The sequence below is a fragment of the Mycteria americana genome, chromosome 5 (assembly GCF_035582795.1).
Source record: "Mycteria americana isolate JAX WOST 10 ecotype Jacksonville Zoo and Gardens chromosome 5, USCA_MyAme_1.0, whole genome shotgun sequence".
Taxonomy (NCBI): domain Eukaryota; kingdom Metazoa; phylum Chordata; class Aves; order Ciconiiformes; family Ciconiidae; genus Mycteria; species Mycteria americana.
The window spans coordinates 62,437,593-62,462,223 of NC_134369.1; the positions used below are offsets into that span (position 1 = coordinate 62,437,593).

A 24,631-nucleotide genomic window follows, 5' to 3' on the forward strand; every position below is an offset into this window, starting at 1 on the left:
TAAGCCTCTGGACCATTTGTTTTTTTTTTTTTTGCATTTTGTATTAGATCACAACTATCGGATATAAAACAGAAATTGTCCTGGGCACAGTAACCAGGCATGGGGACCTGCTGGCTGACCCCTCCCTGCCCCGCAAGAGCTTCCCAGAAAAGCAGAGAGGAGGTCAGGCTCTGCAGGACCACAATATTTTGATTTTCTGTCTGCAGGGCAGCTGCTTCAGCCCAGATCTCATCCATGTGGGTGCAGAAGATGCTCCACATTAAGGCTCTTTAGGCAGGGGACAGCACAGCCCTGGCAGCCTTCACAGACCCTCTGCCATAGCCCCCCACAGCCATTGCTGTCACCCAGCCACCCCCTGGCCATCCTCCAGCCATCCCCTGCCGTGGCAGCACACATGCTTCCCCAGTGTGACGGGCTCACCACACCTCCACGGCCGGGGATGTGGGTGCCTAGGAATTCAGGAAGATAAAACGCCCCTTCTGCAAGGTTCAGAGGCTTTGGGCCGAGGAAGGAAGCCCGTGTCTCCCAGTCCCTAGCCAGGGACTCAAACCATCATACTGAAGGTGCTTGCCGATATTAGCGTGTTCTGGGAGCGCCGCGAGCCCCACTCGGGGAAGGCCACTTCACCTGGGCCACAACGCAGGACCCCGATACGGCAGGTTGTGCTTCCAGGCACACGCCTCATCCCTGCCAGCCCGCCCGTGGCGATGCCCTGCCCAGGGAGCACGGCTTTTGGAGGCATCTGCTCCATCCCTAACACGGGGTTTCCAAGGCTGCAATGGGGGACAGACGCATCCTATGTGCAAACCCCTGGGGCGGCGCGGAGCCGTGGCTGGGTGCCCCATCCTCGGCTCCACCGGGACGCGACGCTGGGGCTCAGCTCCTCCGCAGGGACCACCGGGGCCAGCCGTCCCCCCTCCGCGGGGACTTCTTCCCCGTCGCAGGGGATTTCTCGCTTCCCTTTGGCTTCAGCCCATCTTCGGATGGGAGGCGCAGCCGGAGTTTCCCAGCCACCGGGCTCCCTGCGCGGCCGGGTCCCCGCCTCCGCGCCCTCCCCTTATAGCCGGCCTGCCCCGGGGCTCCGCAGCCAGCGCCGCCGCCCGCCGCCCGCCGCCCGCCCGGGAGCCGCCGCAGAGTAAGTCCTTCGTGCCGCCTGTCCCTCTGCCCAGCCCGGGGCTCCCCTTCCCCCTCGGGCCGGTGTCCCTCCCGCTGCTCCCGCGCCTCTGCCTGCCTGCCGGCTCGCTCGCTGCAAGGCTAGCGGGCGCGAAGGCTCTCTGTCGTGTCTGAGAGCGGGGAAGAGTAAGTGGAAGGTGCTAAAGGATGGATTCCCGGACAGAGCGACAGATTTCAGCCCCACCTTGTAATTACCAGAATAGAGAATAAAGCGAACTGCTGCAAGAAGGACAGCAGGTCCTGACGCGTCCCAGGGCTGGGGACCGCATATTCTTTATGCGTCTGGCAATTGCATTGCGACAGCTGGGTCCGATTTCTGTTGCTCATCCCCCAGGTTTCAGGGCATGAACGCAGGCTGCGAGCAGTGACTCCTGTTACCCCCCGGCCCCCCAAAATCCGGATGTAGGTCTTGGGCACCAAAGCATCCTAAACCCAGATCAGGCACCGGGATCCAGGTTCAGCGTGGCACTTCCTACCCCCTTGTCTTTGTCCCTGTTCAGAAGGAAGTGGTTTTCTCCCAAATTACAGGAAAATAATTGCATTAGGATTCACTCAGCCTGACTGCACTGGAAAAACACCATTTCAGTGCCTGGATCCTGTACAGTCCCAGGCAGCCTCTGTACCCTGCACCCTGCTGGGGTCACCGTAGAGAGCTGGCACACTTCTGCATTGCCATGCTCACCTTTTTGTGACTATTTTTTTCCCAGTCAGGGAAGTCCCCCTGCCCCTGGGACCTGCCTTTTCCCACAGCACTGAAGAGCCTGTTGAAATTCACTCCTATCCTTGGGCAGCCACCCCACATCCACCGCGTCAGCTCCTCAGGCGCAAATTGAGGGGTTCAATCTCAGGGTTAGGATCCTCGGTATGTTTAAAGTAGAATTTCTTCTTGAGGCTGCTGCAAAGTAAGGAAGAGGCTTTCTGTGACTGGAGCATATGGCTGATCTGGAAGCCATGGCCCCTCACCATCACTCCCAAGTTCAGAGCAGAAAACCTGAAGAAACAGTCATTCTCCAAAGCATTCAACCGCCTGCCCCTGCCGAGGGACGCTGAGGCTTGCCAGTTCCAATGGAGCCGATCAAACGGGAGCAGAGAGCTTTGGAAAACTCAGGTTTGGGTTTGCTTCAGTCACCCTCTCTGTAAAAAGAGGCCTGGAAAGCCAGAGTCTGAAAGTGCCGGCAGAGGCGAGCACTCCAGGAGCTCTAGGTCTGGCTCCCAGGGAATTTGTGTATCTTCTCGGTCACTGTTAGCTCTAGCAGTGAACTGTGCAAACGCCAAGCCGGAATGCAGGATTTGGCTTTGGGAATAGTAATAGAAAAACAAAATCCTAGGCAGCAGCAGCTGGTTTCTCTTTCAGCGGCAGCAGTTTAAAATGATACTCCCCAGATTTGAAGTGAAAAGGAAAAGGAGCATATTACACTGCATTTTCTCTGCTTTTTTCCAATAACGATATATATGTGTAATTTTCTCTTCTCTTTCACTGTTTGAAAAATTCTCACTAACAACAGGAAGCGCTGGTTTACAGGACTGTTTTCAGTTGTGCTTCAGGAATTTAGGGAAGCCAAATTCTCATTTAAAAATGACCAAGGCACTGTGTAGCTCTATCTACACTGTTCCCCAGGCAGGTAATAACATGGTCTAATGCTGGTTTAAAGCATCTCACACCAGGTGAGATGCCCTGGGATCCTCTGCCTGGTCTGCCACTGCCATTCCCCCAGGTCCCTTGGGTCCCCCATCACCCCCAGCCCCATGGGGTGCCTGGCACTGCTAAGGCACATGGATCAAGTCCCTAAGGGAGGCTCTGCTCCTGCCTTGACTTCTTTACTGGAGACATAGGGTTTGTTTCCCTTCAGCTTTCAACCCCTTTAGGAGCAGAACTTGGCCACCATCAGGATGGTGCTGGACCACAGGGGGTGGTGGGTGTCCCGTAGGGGTCCGCGGACCCGAGCATGGATTTGAGCGGCACAGTAAAATTTCAAGGTGGGGGTGTTGGTGGCCAGCTCATCTGTGGACTGTGATTTCCCAGGCAGAGCCACATGGGAGCCCCTAGCTTCACAGTGTCTCCATTCAGTACCCAATCCAGCTAACAAAAATTGGTAGGAAAAAACCCACCTCCTAGGAGGGCTTCCCAGCTTGCAAAGATTGGGGCTGGTGTCTCCATAGACTCTTTGCTTTGATTTATTAGCAGCTTATTTAGGTGTCACCGCATAGGCCGAGGTACACTAGACTCAGACTGGCTGCACTGCTTTACTGCTTCAAAAGATGGTTTGACCCGGTGCAATTTTCTTGTGTGGGCAGGGGTGACCCCACTTCCAGGGGCAGGGGGGGGGGAGAAAAGGCTGATGCAAATGCAGAGAACAAACTTTGCTAAATAACTTTGGATTTCTGAGAGAGTGGGGGATTTCCACTAAAACAAGACATAAATCTAGGATGTCAGGAGGCTCAAGTGGACTAAAAATCCAAACAAATGCTTGTTAATACTGGCAGCAGCTCAGGAAAAAGAAGTGAAGAAAAAGATCAGCAAGAATTTCAGAATAGGGGAAATCAGTAAATCTCTTCCCCTGAGTGCTCTCTGGCACACCATGAGCCGCCCCTCACAAATGAGCTCATTCCTAAGCGTGCGGCATGAAGGCTATTTCCTTTGAGCAGGAAAATGAGAAAATGGGAAGCCACCATGCCCAGAGTTCAAGTTGTGTCCTTCTGTGTTGTGGCTCTGCTCCAGGTGTTTCCCTAGCCCTTGCTGCCTGTCCCAGAAAGGCTCCAGGCCAGGGGTACGCACCATGATCGGCACCATGCAGAGAGGTGCTGGACCCCTCTCCGGCCATGCCGGCAGTCAACAGCAGTGCTGTCCTAGTGGTACAGGCCCTCCGTATAGGGAGCAGAGGATGCTGTGTGAGCTGTGCTGCTCTTCTGGTTGGAAACCATAAGCTGAATATACTACGTCAAAAATAATTGGAGCTAAAGACTCCCCCACCACAAACTATAGTGCCACATAATAATAATGAGGAGGATGATGATGATGGTAACAGTAAATTAACAGTAAATTAGTAATAATAATGAGTTGGGATCTATGTCAAGTCTTGACCTTAAATCATTAAATGTCCCAAGATTTGAATCTGAGCTCTGTGCCTGGGAAACGATTCAGCATTTCCTGAAGTGTTAACTGCTGAAATAATTTGGAGCCTGCTGGAGTTTTAACAAACTTTGATTTGTGAGCAGAACACAGGCGTGCAGCAGCAGCCTGTGGCCATCCGAGCCAGAGCCGAGCTCCTGGTGCGTCCTGTCTGCCGCAGCGGGCAGGAGCGGATGCTGGGGGCACAAGGAGCAGCACCGGCACAGGCATCTCCTGCCCGTGGTCTCCAGCCATTACCCGTGCCACCTCCTTTTAGCTGCGTGTTTCTTGCAGAAAGTGAAGTGGTGGGGTTTTTTCCTATAAGAAAGTTTCTTATAGGAAGTTTCTTATAGGTGTTTCTTACAGTAAGTGCTTGGCCATCTAATGACAAAGAGAAGAGATGGAGGGGAAGTTTTTGGTACCACTTGCCGTAAGTGACTGACGCTGCATTTCAAGGCAGAACTGGGAGCTGAGGTTTACTGGTGTTTCCTGCTGAAGATACAAACATATGCAAACCAGCAGCGGCAAACTGATAAATGCTAGGCAAGCATTCAAGCTGGCCAAATGTGAGCGAGCACGGTAGCTATTGCACTGACAGCCTTACTCAGGTGCTTAACTCCTTCGGTGTTTATTAGTTCAAGATGAAGAAGCACACCCTGCCAATACTGCCAACAGTTCTCACGCTGCTGATGTGCCGCCCCTGGGTGAAAACGCTGGAGCTGATTTCATCTTTCTTCTAATTTGGCTGTGGGACTTTTTCAGGCAGGTCAGGGCATAGGGACGCGCTGCAGGCGACGGCTCGGTGCACTCCGCAGAGGGACCGCAGGGGCTCACCTGGGCTGCAGCCCCCGGCAGCATGTGCCCAGCTACCTGCTCCCTTCCTGGGCATCACCAGGCCCCATGGCTGGCCCTTTCAGAGTGTTACCAGGACAAAGTTCTGCTAGCCGTTAAAAACTAAGCTTTTAACCAGCTTAACATTCCCTTATGGACTCTTTTATGTGTAGTGTCATTTCAATGGTTTTCAAAGATGAATGACATTAATCTTCATATTGAAGAAGAAGCAAAACCATTTTGAAATCCGCCTTTCTGATCATCATTCATCAAAACAAAAGACTCTGAAAGTCACCTTTGGCTATAGGAAAGGGAGAGGTACTTTCTTTGTTTAGAAACCAGAAGAAAAAAAGAACAATAAATGCTTTGTTTGGAATAACAGGAGAGAGAGAAAGGACTCAGCTGACTCTGTGCTTGAACAAACAGGAAGGAAGGGATTTGGCAGAATGAATCTAAACACAGCATCGTATTGGGAAATGCAGGCTAAGAAAATAGCCCTACAGAAATTAGGACAGTCCAAAACACTTATAGAGAATCCCTGTTGCCATGATATTTTTTTGTAATGGAAATGTAAGAAAAAGGAGCTTTTTTCCCCCATTTTTAGGATTCTAATGGGGCATCCTGACTGGAGTAGCCAGAGTGAACTGCAGGGGTTTTTCCTCCCTCCCTCCCTCCCCAGTAAGCGTGCTAAGGGAAGAGGTAGGTGGGTAGCTCCAGCCGTGACTCACTGCCGCTGGGCAGCTCTGGTGCTCGGGCCCCCTTTGCTCGTCCACGCAGCCGGCCCTGAGCCCTGGGGCACGGGGGCTCCGACCCGACGCCTCTCGGCAGCCCTCGCCGTCCCGCTCAGCCGTAGGGGCACCTTAGGTTTAGCTTCGCACTTTGCCCCGGGTCACAAACCACCAGTTTAGCTGAGAGCCAGTCAGATCATGCACACCCACACCCCTTTCTCTCCTTCCTGAATGACTTTTCATCTTCATTGTGTTTTAAAAGCAATAGCATTACTAAATGCTATTATAATCCTGAACATGACCTGGCAGCCAAAGCACAGGGAAGGAAAGCTTTCAGCTATGCCAGACTAACTGCTCTCTATACCACCCGGCTGCTACCACTAACTTGATGCTTCAAAGCTCTCCAAGCTGCCAGGAGCCAGCAGGAGGAATCACAATTACAGCAAAAAGCCACAGTCTTCCAACCAGTTTGCCCAGAAATAAGTGTCACAGTTTGTACCAGCATGATACATATCAACAGTACAAACTTAACAAGGGTATCTGAAGATCACCACATTGTGGTCTTATAACTGAAGCCAAATTCTTCCTTTCTTTAAAGCCTAATTCCTCTGCCCTTACACAGAACAAGTAAGCCAAAACTTGCCTGAGAGTTCTTCATACAGAAGTGCACTGGTCTCCCAGAAAGTCACTCAAAAAAATGTTGTTAGAACAAGGATTGGAAACTATGAGTCACTTTATTTATTTACAATAAATATATAATTATAATCATTATATAAATGAATATAATTATGCAAATAAATCTATAGCAATATATTAAATGATACATGTACATAAATAATTCTAAATATAAATTCTAAAAATATGTTGTTACAATAACAAATTTCTATCGCTAATTATTTGTAGTGCAGGAGTGTTGGTGGTAGAGCAGGGCTCTGGCCGGATAATGTCTGTTTAAACAAGGCTAAACCACCCCGATCCTGGTGCCTTGTTCCTATTTCCCCCTCAGCCAGGCGAGGACTGCTCTGGACATGCAGCAGCCGTGGTCACTAGCACCGGTGTCATTTAGCAGCTCTGGGAAAAGTCCGGTCCGGTTAGTCCCTGCTATCAGAAAGTTGCCCCCTCCACCACCCCATTTCACTAGCGTTTCTTTCTGCACAAGCCACGGCCCGCACTGCAGCCCCACATTTCAACATAAACAGATGGCACAGTAATTGCTCCCAGGTATTGGAAAGCACCCAACAAGTCACACTGAAGTTGCAACAAGCTGCGCTGAAGTTGCCTTGTCTTGGGATGCTGTAGCCACCCTGGGACCATTTTGAAAATGAGATTACGTAGACTGTGAGTGGGTTTGAAGGGTCTGAATGCGTCCCTGATCTTGTGTCTGCCACTGTAGGGATGCGAGCAGCACATAGAGCGTTGAAGCCGTGCTTCTGACTGGGATTTTTGGGCCTAAAGTGATAAGGCTCATGATGCTCATATCAGGAGATACTGCTGTGCTTCCCACACTCCCATCCTTTTGACCGTGTTTTTTAACCATGTTTCTGAACTCTCAGCCATCTTCTCTGGGAGCTCTCCTCAATAAAGCTAAGAATTTTATTACTGACTTAAATGGGGACACAGGTAAACAAGCAGGACTTTTGCTCAGCAAAGACTGATGCATGCCTGGCTTGGTAGGCTCGTCTCATTTTCATGCTGTACTTGCAAACTCAATGTGTAAGTAGCTACATGGGTGCTTCCACAAACAGATCTGCAGCCAGGTGAGCAGAGATCAGCAAAAACAGGCACTGAGGAAGGTGGGAACTGACCCCGATGCCATATAAAAGTATGGGAGTTTTGTGGTTGCTTTGAATAGGCACGGGACACTTGTCCCACCCACCCACATCATTCATGTGCAGCGTCCGTGCTCACATCCGTACTCCCACAGCATCCCGTGGGAGAGCCCTGCTCCCCTGTATCCAGACAAGCTCGAGGTCTCAAATCAGACCATCTGAATCACCCTTAAAATCACTCATCGATTTTCTCTAAGTTATTTATTAGACCAGAGAGCTGCTTCCATCCTCTCAGTTACCAGAGGTGACGTTGCTCAGGAGCTCTCCTGCAGAGCTGTGCTCATACCAGACGTGTGTAGTACTCCCCACACTGCCCACACAGGGACAACTCGTTCCGGAATATTTTTTTTTCAATGGGAATACACCTTGCCACATTGTGCCATGGTAGTTTTTATGCAAACTGATCTAATCTGACCAGTTCTTTCTGAAATTTACAGGCTAGGAGGAAAATGATGAAAATGTTACCTTTTTTCCAAAGTGGTCCTATTGGAATACGCAATGGATCAGAGGGTTGCATTGGTGCAAATAGGCAGCTTGAAAACCCTTCAACATCAGTAGCTGAGCAAGTCCCTGCCTGTCCTGAACCTTCTGGAGACGAGATCTGGTCCAGGGACCAGGAGAAGATGAGTGAAAGGCCAGAGGCAGCCCGTAGACCCTCATGTGCATCTTCCATCGCGAGCAACGGGAGCTGCATCTCTGCTGGGGACAGCCCTGAAAAGGGGAAGAAAGGAATAAAGGAAATCCTTACGAGTGCATTTAAGAAGATGAAAAAGATCAAGCCACCCAGTGGTAAGTGCTCCTCCTTCCTCCTTGCACCACCTCATCGGCCATAGTTCTCTCTAGAGAGGCTGCACGAGGTAGAGAATTGTCCCCTTGAGAAACAAGGGCACTGACAGATTAAAGTGACTTGGCCAAGGAGCCTGGGGAACATGGGTTGAGGGGGATATGACCTCAAGTCCTGGTCCTTTGGTACCAAGGGCACACTCCTTGAGGAACTGCCAGTTTGCAGGTTTTTTGCCCAAAACGAAACTTATTTCTACTTCTCACAGGGGCACAGAGATCTGTGGGTGGGTGAGAAACCAAGGCATTCCTCTCTGCTCTGTTCCTCCATGAAACCACCACTGTGTGAAATCTCCTCTTCGCCCAGGGACAGCAGTGAGCAGCACACGTAGGTCTTTCCCAGGGCCGATATATGAACATACAGCTCCCCCAGTCGCGGGCACCGTCCCTGCAGGGTGCTTAGAGAGGTAGAAAAATACCGGCTCAGAGAAACGCGGAACTGGAGAGGACAGTGTCCCTTGGCACTTCCAAGGCTCACCTGCCCCCTCAGGTGATGTATCTCGTTACCTGGTTCATAAACTTAGCAAGCTGTATCTTAAAATAAGTTCATTTTTTAGTCCTACCTCCTTTACTGGGGGGCTTTTCCAAAGTCTCACTGGTTTAGTACAAATTATCTCATTTCCAGGCAAGCCTTTACCTGGCTCAATGGCTTCTCTTTCTCCATGTGTCAAATGTTTTCCCTAACTGGTGGTTTTCCTTCTCGGCCTTGAATTTGCTCAACTAAATGAACCGAGTCTACTGAAAACGGGCCCTTCATGCCCTTGTTCTTACTGCTGCGTTGCCCCATTCCCAATGTATTTTTTTGAAATAAAGCAACCAGAATTGCAGAAAATATTCCAGATGAGATACCACCAATGCCTGGTACAATATGTTACCATTTTCCTCTCTCAGCTGGACATTCCTCACTGGGTACATCCTGGGGTCATATCTGACATTTTCAACATCATCTCACAGTAATGATTTACTAATTCTCCAGGTATCTCTCTTCCTCCTCCATCTCAAGCTGATTCACATCCAGCTTGCAGCAGAAAATCCTATTTGTTGCTAGGTAACTTTTGTTCTATTGAATTTGTATCTTATACTTTGCGCTATTAAATTTCAGCCCATTTACTATTCAAGTTATCCCGTTGTTCCTGTATAATACACCAAGCCCTCAGTTTCAATAATGTCTTTGAACTTTGTGTAATCAGCAGATGCCAATAGGGCACTCCCAGCTTTTGTGCAACAGTCGCTAAGGAGAATATGAAGTAAGATGAGTTTCATGAATAATGTAAGCTTTCTCCACCCAGAGTTTTCCATACAAACATTACACACCTAATCAAACTTATTTTGGGGTATAACTTCTCCAGTTAACTAATAATTTCCCAGATTGCACTGTATCAAGTAACTGGCTGTAGTTCAGAAAGGACAGTTCAATTGTATTTATCTTGCCCGCTAAATGTGTTCTCCAAAAAAATTTCACAGGTCAGATTGTGCCAACCTATTTCTGGAAAACCCATGTGGTATTTCCTCTAGCACATCTTATTTAGCTACATCTTTCGGTCTACATTTTTTTCTAAAGCCATGCTTCTTACTTGTGGTCATATTAATGGGAAGGGAGATAATAAATAAATAAATAAACAAACCCCCACAAATCTAAATTTTGGAAAAATGATGGGTAGCACATGAATATCTGTCCATAGGAAACACTCTGGTGCTAGGTATTCAAATTTCCATTGCCCCAGTTAGAGACAGGCTAGAAATAATCTGATCTTTAAATAAACAGAAAGATTTTCTGTATGGTGAAGGAGCCTAAGATCTAGCATTATAGAAATACAAACATTTTTTTAAAAAGTATTCCAGAGCCATCATTTTATATAAAATAGGAATTTAAATCTTCGCTATTGGGTAAAGAAAGGCTCTTCTTTTTTCACCAGTCAAACAAATCATGGATCTCCTTGAAGAGCAAAAACTTTGCGACGCTGCTCAGCTTCTGATTGTCCTGGAGAAGAGCCTGTCTAGCAAAAGTGAGGAGGGACTGAATACCAGCCAGCGAGACGTCGAGTCCGTCTACGAAGTTCTGAAGCACAAAGTCTTCACCATCTTGAAAGACTCCATACTGCTAGCAAAAACAAACCCAGAGCTGCTGCAGCAGGCAGTAGAGGCACTGAAAGAGCAGGAGAAAGAAGATCAGAACTACACATCGGAGAATCCACCTGACCAAACCATGCAATTTAGACCTAGAAAATGGAAAGAGCTTTGGATGGCTACAGTAAAGGAGTCGGTAGAGACTCGAATGAAAGACACAAGCCATACTCCTAGAACTGAGAACCTCTCTGCAGTTGGCCAGAACCTCCTGCACATGGGGAAGACAATGAAAGAAGATTTGACAGTAGTTGTAAAGTACATTAAACCGCTTTATCCTCCTGAGTTTGATGTGTTTAGCACATATGCAGAACTCTACCACAATTATTTTGCCTCCCAGGCGAAGAAAAACGCTGAGTCTCATCTGGAAGACAAGGATATTTACCTCCTCCTCTCATGGGTGCACAGCATTTATCCAAAGTAAGTGAGGCTTTTACACATGTTTATCCCTGGTGATCAACACAGGTTCACTGGCTGCAAACCAGACGTTTGCTTGATTTGTGAATTGGTATCACTGCGATGCAGTCTGGTACCTGGCTGGGTCTTGGTGTCACTGGCGTCATGCTGACATACACCAGCTGGCCAGGACAGTCGGGAGGGACACCTCAAGGCTGTAAATCAAGGGCTCACCCCACCATTCAGGCTTCTGGACAACAGCCATGCACACAGATGTGTAGGGCTTCACTTGTGGGGTAAATTGGGCAGGTTCATTGCCCTGATCTCTATTCCAGTTGTAGAACTGAGCTCATTCTTGGAAAATTTGGAAATTTCAGCCCTCTGGACGAGAGGGCAGCCAATAAATAGAACAACCTGAGGTGCAATTATCCTGGGCACAGAGGATGTTGCTTAAGCATCACTCACAGTCTGTACTCTCCTCCGGGTTAGGAGACCAAAGGGTGAGCCCCGTGAGAGGACATCATCAGCCAAGGGTCGCCTCTTGTCCTCACAAGCCCTGTATGTTATAGAACTGAAAATAATACTTGTTGTGGCTTATAGTACTGGATGAAGAATCGAGGGATCTCATTTCTTAGGTGAAAACCAGTAAATACACCAGCAGTGTTTCTTCCGCTGTTCTAAAGCCATTCAACCTTCACCTCCACTTTTTCCTTCTCGTGTTTCACTGCCAGAGTATAATGAGTCAGTGTTGATCCTGGAAGTTTTCCAGAGCCAGTGCTGTGCTGTAGGTCAGGATATTCAGGCCTGACCCAGCATGTGTTTGGAAATCGGTAGCTGCGGGGAGCAGGGCTCGGCCAGAGCAGCGCAGCCCGGCGTTGGGGACGGTGTTGGCCGGGGTAGTGGCTGCTTTGTGGGGTGTTCCCAGAGGCCAGGTCCAGGTGTCCAGGTGTCTGCTCAGGGACCACCTCTCTTCACGGCCAGCAGTGAAGGGAGCGGCGAGGAGGAGGAGGGTTGCACAACAGCCTGGCCCCAGCTTCCAGCATCGTATCAGAAACAGCCCGTGTGTGGGAAGCGCGGCGGTGTACCCCTGTGGAGCTGGGTCATGTGCAAACATGGGAATCAGGCGATGCTCAGAGTTATTCTCTGCTGCTCCAGAGGGAGAGGCTGCTTCCAAATCAGCCCTCCCACGAGTGCTGGCCTGAGTCCCCCACGGCTGGCAGGTCCCTTCCCTCGAAGCTGCTCAGGAGCACTTGGCTCAGCCAGCATGTGGTGAGGACATGACAGCGGGGTATGAAACTGCCTGCTCTGTTCCCAACTAACCATGAAACACCAGCCTTTCATCTGATCACCTCTCTATATTGATGGAGAGAAGCTCTGTCCTGGGACTAGTCCCTCCTGCTGCTCTGGGTCCCCCAGACCCAGCACGGTGGCTGCTGATTAGGAGCTCGGCAGAACATGACTCCATTCCCCGGGGCTGCTCAGGGTCCCACCATCACAGGTCCTACCCCTGGCACAGATTCAGCTCCTCCAGGTCCTGCCTGGACTAAGGACAATGTACATTTCCATCTGTTTTTTCACTGATATCCTCAAAAAGTGTTAGTGATTTGCATCAACAGCTGTCTTGAATTACACTGCCCCTTGGAAAATGTGATTGTTTGGCTTTTTCATTCCAGAGATATGAGAAAAGATCATGTTTTAGCAGAGGAGCTGGAAAAAGTTAAGCTTGGAAGCCTTTTACCATCAAGTCTGAGCAAAGAGCTTGAAAAGAAATACCTTGACAGTGAAGAGGTGAGAATCTGTTCAGTCCTTCCTCTTCCCTTTGCTGCTCCCATATGACTCCTCGGAGGAGCTCTGACTTGTCCTGCACGCACACTTCTCCGCTGTGAGACACACACCCTTCCGGAGAGAAGCAAAAGCAAGAATGCTTTTGTTTCTTTTTGGGGGACAGGTTGGCTTTCTACTAGATGGGACTTGCAGAGCAAAATTCTGCTTAGCTTAGCCTTCTGCCCTGGGAGCTGTCAGAAAAGAACTGCTCTGTTCTTGCAAACCTTGTGGTAGGAAGGTGGAAAAAATCCAACAACAAATCTTTATGGGTAACTTTCCAGTTTGCTGCTAAATGCCCAGAGGGATTTATGCTCCCTCTCACAGATGTTGGATTCAGAATTACCTCTGGTCTCTGCAGCAGTGCCAGACCTTGGGTGAGCGCAAAGCATGCATGTCTGGTCTTGAAAAATCTGTCTTTTTGATGGAGAATCACCTGGTCCACAGAAAATAACAGTTGCTCTGGTTTTTGGATCACTCTGGCCTTAATGGAAACAAGAAGCAACTTCTACAGTACTCCCATAGCTTAGTGCTTCTGGCACTTTGGGCTGGAATTCCTGGAAAATGAGAAGACAAGTTCCAGGTTTAGCTGTAGCCTGTGATGGTTTGCAGATGGGAGAGGTGGGTGTGAGGGCTGCAAAGCGCATGAACAAGGCGCTTGGTGATCAGAGATACATGCCAGCCGCCGTACAGACATTTCCAAAGCCTTGCTGCACAGTGTGCACGCAAGAGGCGTCGGAGCAGAGAAACCCTGAGAGCGCTTCGTTTCACTGTCCAGCGCTCGTAAGACGTCAGAAGTGCTCATGAAAAACATTTGCAAAACCAGGCCCAGAGGGCAGCACTGACTGTTACACACAGGCAATGCGTGGCTGGGGGAATCTGGGCTCTGGCACGTATAGCTGCCCACGACCTTCCTACGCACCACTCCCCTCCCCTGCCCTCGAGATCACCGCTGACGTGGTGGGGTGGTGGGCAGGGATGTAGATCTTGATGTTCATTCCTACCCTGAAATATCCAACTCGCTATGGCATAGGTGGATATTGTGAGGGGGTTGTCCTTGCTGCCGTGAAGCTGTGGATAAGGCGTCTCCTAACAAAGAGCCTTTATTTCTCAGCCAGGGCCGAGGAAAAAGTCTGCTCAGCCAGACAAATGGTGGGTGGGCGAGTAAAACCTGCATAAGGCAGGAACTGCTACATCTACTTCGTGGTAAATGCTGTTGTTCTTCCTTCCCTAAAGGCTACTATCAAAAATTCACTGAGCAAATGTTTAGATAAAGAAATCCAAAGATGGAAAGAAGACAAAGAACCAGAGAAACTAAATGGGCATTTTCAGAGCGAACTACTAGCAATATTTGTTATCCAGGTAATACAGATATATATTAAAAATAAGCAATTGCATCCTGCCTGTATTTAGGGTATGAGACTACCTATAGTCAGTTCAGGAAAGCGAAAGGCCAAGTCGCTTGTGTAGGGCGGTAGTAGAGGTGGGTGGTACAGGTGGTACAGGGTACCTAGCATGGTCTGGCATGGTCCTGGTCTAGCATGTGATGGAGACAAACTCCTCTATAAGCAAAACGAGCAGGGAAGTCGCCTTCATTTCTCCCTATGCGGTCTCTTCTGCACCCCCAGCCAAAGCCAAGCCATTAGGCGCTGGATAACGTAGCAGCAGAGAGACAGGAGGCAGGTTTAGCCGAGCGAGGAAGCAACGCGGTGCCGTTGCCCTGCTTCCTCCCGGGGAGACTGTCACGGGCAGAGCTGCTCCGAGTGCTCACGCCCTTTCCCCATGCTCAACGCTCTCCCTCCTCTGGCTGCAGAGGATTAGTAGAGTTTATTTTTAAAAAGTAAATCTTTCCTGTATTGAGGTTGTTGTGCTTAAATTGTTTTTTTTAATGCAATCATATGACATTCAGCAAAAAAAGCAAAAAACCCAAGTGTCACTTTCCCCATTTTCTCAGCTATTTTATAGACTTTCTTTAATGCTTCTTTCTTCTTCACCTCTCTCCCCATTTGAAAATGGAGTTCAAAATTGGCTTGAACCCACCAAATAAGTATAGCTGCTCTGCACACTCCCTGGCTCAGTTGCAGGGAGGGGTGCAGGAAAGCTGGGCGCAGTTACCGCAGTTAAGGGTCTGTAGCCTTTTTAACCAGGGAACCTGGCCTTTTGGGAGCAGACGGCATTTAAAATTGATCTTGTTTGTTTGTTTGTTAGAGTGTCTACAGCGGCCAGAAGCGAGCCAAGGATATCAGCACGGCAGTGGGCGAGGAGCTGTCGCATCGCCTGTCGAAGGAGCTGCCCGCCTTCCTGAAAAGGTGCGGTAAGGCAGCGTCGGGCAGCGGGGCTGGCAGAGGTGCCCAGGGCACAGAATCACAGAATCACAGAATCGTATAGGTTGGAAAAGACCTTTAAGATCATCGAGTCCAACCGTAAACCTAACACTACCAAGACCACCACTATACCACCACCACGCACTCATCTGCCTCTCCTCTTCCCATCTCCCCTCCAGCTACAAGGATGCTTTTGAAGACTTTAAGGAGAAAAGCAAGAAGCACAGATACTACAAGCCTATACTGATTGCAAGTATTAACAACTGTTGGAATTTTAGGTAAGGGTCCAAAAGAAAAGGCTTTGGTCCTTCCTCTGCAGGCAACGGATAACAGTGTGATAGAGGGGAGGTACTCCAAAGTGGGCAGAGGAAGGTTTGGAGACCTCTGAATTTCTCTCTCTGTATCTCTTTTGAGGACAGATTATTCTGACCTTGCTGATATGTCCTTGCAGAGACTACGCAGAGAAAAACATGGCAGAAAATGATGACAATAAAGCCAGTATCCTCAGCACTCTCAGCGACATTGAAAACAGCGGCTTTGACGTGCTGCTTCAACAGCTGTTTGCCCAGCTGAAGGTACCATATCCGCGCCCCACACCCTCCGGCCCCAGGCTCAGCCAGTGCTGGTGCCAGGCATGTTCCCCTGCCATGCTACCGGTTGCCCAAATCTCTGATTCAAATGCAGCAAAGTTCAGAAGGGCTGTGGGGCAGTCACCTCTCGGCATCAGTCAGAGAACTCTGAATCACCTCTCCTTGAGCTGGTCCTCAAGGCTGCAGGCAAACAGGCGCAGCTACATAGGCATGACTGAGCCGGCGAACGTAAAACGTGCTGATCGCATCTAGGATAACTGCTGCAGGAGGGAGAGTCGCAACCTGCAAGTGTTTACACTCCAAACTGTAGGAAGCAATCACAAATGACATGAACTGCAATTACGCAGCTTTTCGCTTCTTTATAAAGGTGGCCTGAAAGGCACTTTTGGTCTCTTTCTTTTTATTTATTTTTTTTTTTTTTTAATATATAACACAAGCTTTTTAAGTTAAGCAAGTGTGGTGGAGGGGAAGGCGTAGGAGTCGGGAATGTTCAGCCACAATCTCTCCTTCTTTCTCTGTAGGGTCTTTTGGAAGGCATCTGACAGAGCAGGAGTGCTTTTTTTAGTTTCATATTTATCTACTGTGGCCAAGAAAAATTGTGATTGAAAACGTCTCATAATGATTCACTTTTTTGCCTGATGGTTCCATAATTCTCTAGTCAGACAAGATGGTGTGGACAAAACATTAAAAATGTGGAAATAAAAAAAGCATCTCCAATACGAGCCTTTCAAGGCCTCAGTCTTCTTCATCATGAGGAACCAAGAAGGGGGCACAAACCCTCTTCTCGTGCCCCTGTAAGTCATTGTCACACGTCCCTGCACAGGACTGCACGCCACACTGTCACTGTGTGGGATACTGTACATAGAGAAATGCTAAATATACCTGTGCATAGAATTTGTTTTGAGGGAACTAAGCAGATTTTCCTTTTCTCAGCCAATTTATAAGAAGTTTACAGAAAATAAGTGGGACTCCAGCAATGAAATTATGAATGAGATCATTAAAACCACCAGCAAACATATTTCAGACTTCCGGACCCTAAAGGACCCTTTCTACCACGTAAGTCCAAGAGAAATATCGAAGGGATTCTGGGACACTGAGACTGTGTTTTCGGCTCTGATCCTCTGCAACTGGAGTTGCCTTGACCCACGTTAAGCTGGCAACCTGGCCTGGCATCAGAGAGCCCTCTCAGGCAGGATTTCCATTAGCATGCAGTTTACCTAGATTAGCCATATAAATCTTACTCTTCAGCAGAAGCAAGCTCCCGTAGCTCTGCTGCAGTGTTTGCAGAGAAAACCACCCTTGCTGTACAGGAAGTGCTCTAGGGATCACCCAAAATATGGCTTTATTTATGTATGGGTTTGGTTTAGCAACCTTGAAACATGGATGCAGTCGCATGGTTCTGTCTCATGGCTCCTTTGATTGCCCTAAGGACCAGAGGACATGGATGCAACTGGGATAAATCCCAGATAACTGAGCCACAACCACATTTTCAGTGGTGCTGGAGTATATATGAAACATCACCATATAAAAAAAATCTTTGATTTCCTGCCTTTGTCTTTTTAGTAGCTGAAACAAAATTACGATGTTTTGTGTATTAGAGGAACAGGAGGAGCAGCGTGAATTCCTGTTTCTCTGGAGTAATGCTACTTCTTCTCTAACATGTTAGATCTTTTCTATGCCTTCAACTCTTCCCAGAAGGAAACAACATTTGGAAATTCCCACACTTCATTAGTTTGAGTACAAAGAAATTCTCGGCATCTAGGATGTCGCGTAACCAGTCATGGGGAGGTTGGCAACCAGCACTGTTCCTCACGTGTGAGCATTTGTTGGGGCATGTCTTACAAGACCCAAGACGTTTTTGTCCTCCAACCACACGCATGGTTTGTTTTGTCCCCAAGCTAAAGACAGATGGATGATCCCCCCCTCTCCTTCCCAACAGGCTGTTGTCGAGAAGATCCACGCCCATTTGGTTAAAGCGTACATCGTGAGGCTGCTGAAGAGGAAAGTCAGCCTGAAAACTCCAGCGCAACAGCAAAACCTGGCCCAAAACATCTCCAAGAATGCTGCCGACCTGGAAGCCTTCTGCACCAGCAATGTACGTGAGTGCTTGTCACATCCACAACAGCACGGGGCACAGGCACACTGAAAAACAGGAAAATAAATTTTCAGGGGCCTCTCGTTAACCTTTCCAACTCTGCTTAATTTCCTGGAAGGCAGGACCTTAGGCAGAAAGAGGTCTCCAAGTGCCTGCCGACAGGAAGGCTCCCCTGCCACCAGCCTGCCCTCCCCTGGATGGAGAGCCATGATTTCATCCTCCTTTGTCCTGTAGGCAGTGGTTTCCTTTTGAAGGTTTATATTAATAGGGTCAGAAGATTTAGCTAATGTTCTCCCGTTTCAGTACAACCTGTGTGGAGTCTGGGTTTTGACTCTTCCCCCTGGCCTTTGATTTCTCTCACTCTGCTGCTTTTAGGTCAGGCAGGGGCTGGAATGGGCAGCATGGGGGTCTCTGGTACACAAGGGTTTCCTCCACGAGAGGCATGGCTGAAACACCCCTCTCTGTCCTCTGAGTTCACCTCCCTCCTTCCATGCCTCTGAATTTGCCTGCAAAAAGCTAAAAGCTAAGCCAAACCCCGTCCTCTGCCACCCCATACGTGTTTGACTGGAGAAGGAACAAGCTTGAGCATCACTCGGCGTGGGCAGGAGGTCAGGTAGCTGGAAGCTTGGGGTATCCAACAGCCAGAGAACAGGTCCAGTTGGGGCTTTTACCTGAGTGGGCAGGGAGAGATTTTGGCAATGCCTGGAGATGCTAAAGGCAGGGTTGCGTGCGGAGCTGGGAGAGAGCAGCACGTGGCAGTGTGTTACCTTGCCCGTCAGACCTTGTACACGTGCCAGGCAGCACAGAAACCCAAGGAAAGGAAAACGTGATGGGAGGGAAGAGCAGAGAGAGTCTGTTGAGGTGGATGCGGAAACCTCAGTCTTATGGCAAACCCTACACCGCTTGCATAAGAGGATTAAAAACAACCACAGAACTAATCCAATTTCTCCAAGGCTGGTCCAGGCAAAGTCTGGGCTAGAAGCATCACTGAAAACAATGAGGCACCTAAAATCTCCACCACGTCCTTCCCCCTCACCAGGAAGCAGCCCCAGGAGCTGGCTCCTGGGCTGGGTAGAGGTTTGCACCTCCACGATGCCCTGCTGATCGCTTTCTCTTCTGGCAGGGGTCTCAAGCCACGTGGCTGAATTCGGCGCTCCCCAAACTGGCTGAAATAATCCGACTTCAGGATTTAGGTGCTATTAAAATTGAAGTTGCAACACTCGCCACGACATACCCAGATATCCGGTAAGAGATGCTGAAGCAGATTTGCAAATACTCATATGGAATTTTAAATGAGCCAGGAAACAGTCAAATATGAGTATAGGTGAGGTTCATATAGCCTGAGTCTATAAAAATGGGTGGGGGCTGCCTGCCAGGCGGTGGCAATCCTAGTGCCACCGGACAACAAAATAAACTATTAAAAAAGGCCTATTTATATATTCCAAATTCTGGTCTGATTTTCTCCTTTGCCTTGGAGATTCCCTACCCTACCCCAAACCTGCCAGGGCAGCGCTAGGTCCCGCGTAGGATCGCCAGATGCCGAGCTGGCATCGTCCAGGGACCTCAGCGCCCGCCACGGGGTGGGACAAGGGACCCAGCACGCAGAGGTCTGCGGGAGGAGATAACACGTGCCCATTTCTCTTCCACAGCAAAAAGCACCTGGAAGCGTTCCTGTACATCAAAGCCAATTTGTCACGTGGTGAACTCAAAAGCATCCTGGGCTACTTGGCAGACAGCACGGCATCCACGTTGCCCGGGGCCCCGCTCTTCTCCAACATAAACGTGTCCTAGGCCAAGGCACCCCTTGGCACCGCCTTGTGCCAGACTGCGGGCTAAGCTGGGGATGGAGACCATCCCCTGGAGCGATGTACAGCGCACACTGCCGCCTTTTCCTACAGAAAGTACTTTGTCCTAATCCGGTGCTCAGCATCTCTATGGAAATCACTGTCCTCCACGCATGGCCGGGAAAAGGGGCACCCACGGGAGGAGCAGTGCTTGCAAGGACCGGGGCTGCTCCTTGCAGCAGTCACAGGCTCCCTCCAAGGTCTCCTTGGAGCCACCACGTTCTCCGGCTGGACACTGCCGTGGTGCTCTGACCTCCGTCTACCTCACAGGGTGCTGTGAAGGCCACGTCGCTGACTCCCCAGCTCGCCCAGACCAAGCAGGCACCTCCTATGTAGCTTTTTGTCTTCTAAGGAAACGGAGGGAAACAAAAACTGAAGCCAAAATTTAGAGATGTTGGAAAAGTCCCATGTGAGCATGCTGGCACCCCATCTGCCTTCCTCTGAGCCGGGCAGGGGTGGCTGCTTTAGGCTGATGGCAGAGGCACCAAGTTTTGGGTCAAGAGGGACTGTCACTCAGCCATGCCGGGACTCCTGCTGTCCCGCTGCACTGCAGCACCCCCAGATCTGGGGCTTGGAGTGGCCCCGGCTCCCCGGCTCTGCATGCTCTGCCCCGTGCAGCAGCGTTGCCCGGGGGCATTGGGGTTTCCGAACCGGCCCCGGAGAGCCCCGGCTGGCCCCGCAGCAGGGGTCCGGCCGGGACAGCGTGTGCTTCCTTCACCTCCGTGAGGTGGGAGCACCCGACACCCCCGGCAGCCGCGGGCCCCTCTGCAGTGACCCCGTCCAGTGCATCTGTACTGGAGTGGCACCCTGCTAACAGAGGGTTAGGAGCAACCGCCTGTTGCAGTGGATCGTGTGGGCTCAGCACCGGCATCTAGTAAAGCACTTTGGGTATTACTTAAGCCCTCCTTATCGAGGAGAGGACTTTTCCAGACCCCATTAACATCATAGGCTTTGAATGGGCGGTAGAACTGGTCTCAAATGCCATTATAATGTATCGAGCATCCTGTATGCATCACTGTTTCGTTGCTTGCTCCTTCCCCTCTTGCTGTGAGGTAGGTATGATGGGAAAACACAAATGGGTCTGTTGTGAAACAGTTTTGTTTTTACAGCCCAGCTTTTTGGGAAGCGAATCACTTGCCAAAACAGCAATGTGTTTAGTTGAAGACCTTTGCCTTCTGTTTTTCTCTGTTTCAACTTTTGTATCAGTCTATAGAAAGTCGGTCCGGAAGGAAAACGCATAATGACTATGCAAACCATGTAATGTATTTATATGCATGTGCAGTATACCATTGGTGTATTTTTGCATCCAATTTTATTTTTTCTCAGTTAGAGATATTCATTTGCAATGTTTATATTTAAACAGTATTCAAATATGCTAGAAAAGTGACTCATTTATTCTGTCTCTGGCTGTTGTTTACTGCGTTCCCACATGTAGTCCTATGTACTCCTTCAAAGGGCCAGTTCTTCCACTACGCCCAGCCTGCTCCAGTGGATGTCACCCACTGGTTCCAGGTAGGGAGGGTCTTGCTGGACTACAGACAAGCTGGAAAAGCAGAGGCACGCTGTGTCTGTGCTGTTTATGGGTCCCATAGGCTGGCTTTCCTTGCTCTCTGGAGCAAGGACTGTCATGTGCACCGGGTTTATGGTATCTGGTATAACAAGGTCCAAAACATCAGCCTATAAGCACTACCGCAGTCTCAATGAATAATAAAAAGATACGTATTTGACATACATCTCATCCTTACTGCTCTGGCATCCCCCTTCCTCCGTCTCTGTTGTCTCCTCCTGGGAATACGAGTCTTTAGCAGATACAGCCCACCAGAATTTGGCCGCAGCTGGCCCTGCTGGCCCCCATTTACCCTCCTAGCAGCTGCTATTAAACCTGCCGCTTTGCTGCTCTCCGCAGGGAGACGGGTGCAGCATAACCCCTCTGCCGACGGGTTATGTGACAGAATTGTACACTGGGTGAAAAACAGTGCTTTGGTTTCAGCCTGCTGTCTGGCCATGGGTAGTGCAAGCCTCCCTCTCCTTCCATAAGCACACTCACGCTCCCACAAAACCTCATATATACGCATAATTTAAAAACTTATTACACATTATTTAAACACTTATCCCAGCTGCAATTTAAAGCCAAAAGCTGAAATGACTTCTAACAGTGCTGAGCACTCATGACAACTCTCACCTATTGTGCAACATTTCCTTTCCCACTTAGTGAAAGGTCATGTTACGGCTATAAATCTTTGCATTTTGATTTAGAGATCTGTTAAGGGCCTACAGAAATGCATCATACAAGTGATTGCGCCAGTCTTTTAAAAAAAAAAGATTCCAGCTAAGTGCTTGAAGGAAAATAGTGAATCTATTTATATATCATAATTAGGATGGGTAGGAGAAAATGGTTTTCATACACATTTTATAAGCCATATGGAACTGCATTGTGCAATTCTCTTCATCCTGCTATAAAAGCCCAGCTTTCAGCTCTAATGAGCCCAGAAAACGAATTTATTTATATTCCTGTATGACTCGACATTTACAATGGCATTTATTTATACGTGGCATATTACACATAGCCAGGTACTTTCAGGAGGTTGCACGAATGTCTTCGAATAACAGTGTTAGATTAATACTGATAAATAGCACTCCTATAAACTAACTGAATAAAATTTTTTGAGGTCGGTGTGGCTGGATTTTCTTTGTCATGCAACCTCTGCTGTTGTTGCCCTTCCTTGGAGACAGAGCAGGTAGCCAAGATGAAAAAAATAAAATCAGCTTTATAAAACAGTTAAGAAAGCAGGTTCCTGGTCACAGTTGCTGTGACATTGCCAGCTCACCAAGTCAGTTGTCATCAGTGCCACCAGGACATCAGCCTGCAGCAGCCACCGCGTTGGACGCAGGCTGAGCTCACACATGCACGCATGCACGCTCCTTGCTCCCTACCCATTCATCCCACCGGGCACTTCCATCATTTGGCATGACTGGCACTTTGCAGTGCAAAAGACACAGGGACACAAAGCACAGCATACCAGAGGGTGGACCGAGGCATTACTCCCTCCTCTGCTCCCGCAGGAGCCATCTGCTGCACGCCAAGTCCTCGATGACGCCTGGGGAACCTCTGCCCTTGCTGCAGGGGAAGCCAAAAACAGCCAGAGAGATCCTGGGCTCCTCCCAAGAGTGGCCATGATGAAAGAAAAGCAGAAACCTTCTGCTAGAGCCTGCTGAGAAACTTCGGGGTCTCCAGACCTGGAAATGAAGAGTTAAGAAACCAGAATGCCTGCAGTGCCTCCCCTTTGAGGCTCGATCTTCTCACCAGGATCCCCTGAGAGATGACAGCATTGGACTAAAGGCCATAGGATTTATTGATGTGCAGATTTTAAGAGAGACACACTAGACCAAAGTGCTTTGCTAATTGGGCCTTTCCGAATTCAGCCCGCATCTCTGGGTGCACAGTCCTGGTTTCATTGACATGCACAGTGACACGCACAGGTGACACAGTTCCTTGCCTACTAATCGATGTAAAGCACAAAGAGTGCGTGCAATTACGTATTCACAAAGGGTGTGGCAGCAATTTGCTGACCTCCATTTGCAAATCGCGTATTTAGCTTAGCTGCTATGAACTTTAATAGGAGAAAACCTGGAAACCCCAGTCCGGTGGGAAGAGACTGTGAAGCCTGGCAATGTGTGGAGCACCCCGAAGGAAAGGTGCACCTGCAGTGAGTGGGCACGGCAGAGCCTCCTTCCCAGGGGAATTAGGGCTCACAGGCCGCGGGTCCCGCATCTCCCAGCGCAGCTTCACGGGCTGCCCCATCATCTGCCTCTGCTTTGCACAGCTTGGGTCAAAAGCCAGTGCTGGGGACCAAACGGGCAGGAGTCAGCATCCCTGAGCGCTGGGGAGGAAGGATGTTGCAGGAACAGGCTAGAGGCCAGTACGCTTGGGTGTGACACTAGCAAAATGGTGCTTGGCCACGTTGTAGATTGAAACCCATAAGAGTAATTGCTGCCTCCCTGCATGATTTAAAAGAGGATGTGGCCACACCACCCACACTGATATCCTTGAAATGCAAAATAGCTCTTCTGTAGCCACAGTAATAGAGATGGCAGCTAATGTCGGGGGATTTCAAGAATTACTCATCGTGCAGCAACTACAGATTTCCCCCTTAGCAAAGGTGCAACTCCACACTGCTGGGGAGGGAGGCGAATCCCACCTCCTGGGGGGAAACCAGAGGAAATGCAATGGAGCAGATGCACACATCAGGCTGTTCAGGTGCACATAATTGGAGGAAGATTATTTGTGATTTTTAAAGCAATATGAAGTTTTTAAGGCTACTGTGAAATGAATGTTCACACCTGCTGGACACCATTTCTCCTTGCTACCCAGGGCTTTCTCCTCTAGAAATCAGGTTAAAAAAAATCCTTTTGAACTGACCAGGTTGGAGGCTTCCCTACAAACCCATTTTTCATCTCTTCTTTGTGTCTTGTCCCCTCAGAGGTTTTCAGTTGCTTCTTTCATCTCTCCACAAGACTTAGATGTTTGCCCCAGGTCCCCTCCCAACACTACCCAGTAGTGCCCTTAGACCACGTTCTCCTAATCCTCCCACCCTTCATTCAGCAGATGAGACACACCAGGGCACGTCATGTACCAGCACCCAGAAAGACCATCATTTGAGGACGAGGAATTCATTGCTATTTATCTAAGTAGTTTTCATCCAAATAGGACAGAGCACTTGAGCTGTAATAACTCTCCTAATGGACTAATAAAAGAGGAAAACTTATCATTTAGCAGAAAAGCTGAGCTCTCAAAAGTACTCATTAATGTTGGAATGGCAGTGATGGGGAGAGATTAGCTCTGAAAGGGAGGAGATTATAACAAACTCTTGGGTAGATCAATATTGGTCCTGGAGTCTTCAAGAGCTTTTGAGCCCTATCCCAAAGG

At 49.1% G+C, this 24,631-nt stretch overlaps 1 protein-coding gene across 1 annotated transcript; it reads left to right on the forward strand.

The window, feature by feature from the left end:
- Positions 1–1,038: 1,038 nt before the first annotated feature.
- TNFAIP2 (TNF alpha induced protein 2) lies at positions 1,039–22,354 on the forward strand. Its single transcript, XM_075503644.1, has 12 exons — positions 1,039–1,135; positions 8,108–8,459; positions 10,427–11,054; positions 12,704–12,818; positions 14,088–14,213; positions 15,060–15,160; positions 15,355–15,453; positions 15,627–15,750; positions 16,699–16,821; positions 17,705–17,860; positions 18,984–19,105; positions 19,510–22,354. The coding sequence occupies exons 2-12, from the start codon at positions 8,120–8,122 to the stop codon at positions 19,649–19,651; spliced, it is 2,076 nt and encodes a 691-aa protein (XP_075359759.1). The 5' UTR covers positions 1,039–1,135; positions 8,108–8,119; the 3' UTR covers positions 19,652–22,354.
- The last annotated feature ends 2,277 nt before the right edge of the window (positions 22,355–24,631 follow it).

What these genes read in the sequence shown, in the direction of transcription:
- TNFAIP2 (XM_075503644.1), top strand. Translation starts at nt 8,120, where the DNA reads ATGATGAAAATGTTACCTTTTTTCCAAAGTGGTCCTATTGGAATACGC. An exon ending in AAAGATCAAGCCACCCAGTG is followed by an intron (nt 8,460 to 10,426) that starts GTAAGTGCTCCT and finishes TTTTTTCACCAG; the next exon opens with TCAAACAAATCATGGATCTC. An exon ending in AGCTGTTTGCCCAGCTGAAG is followed by an intron (nt 15,751 to 16,698) that starts GTACCATATCCG and finishes TCCTTTTCTCAG; the next exon opens with CCAATTTATAAGAAGTTTAC.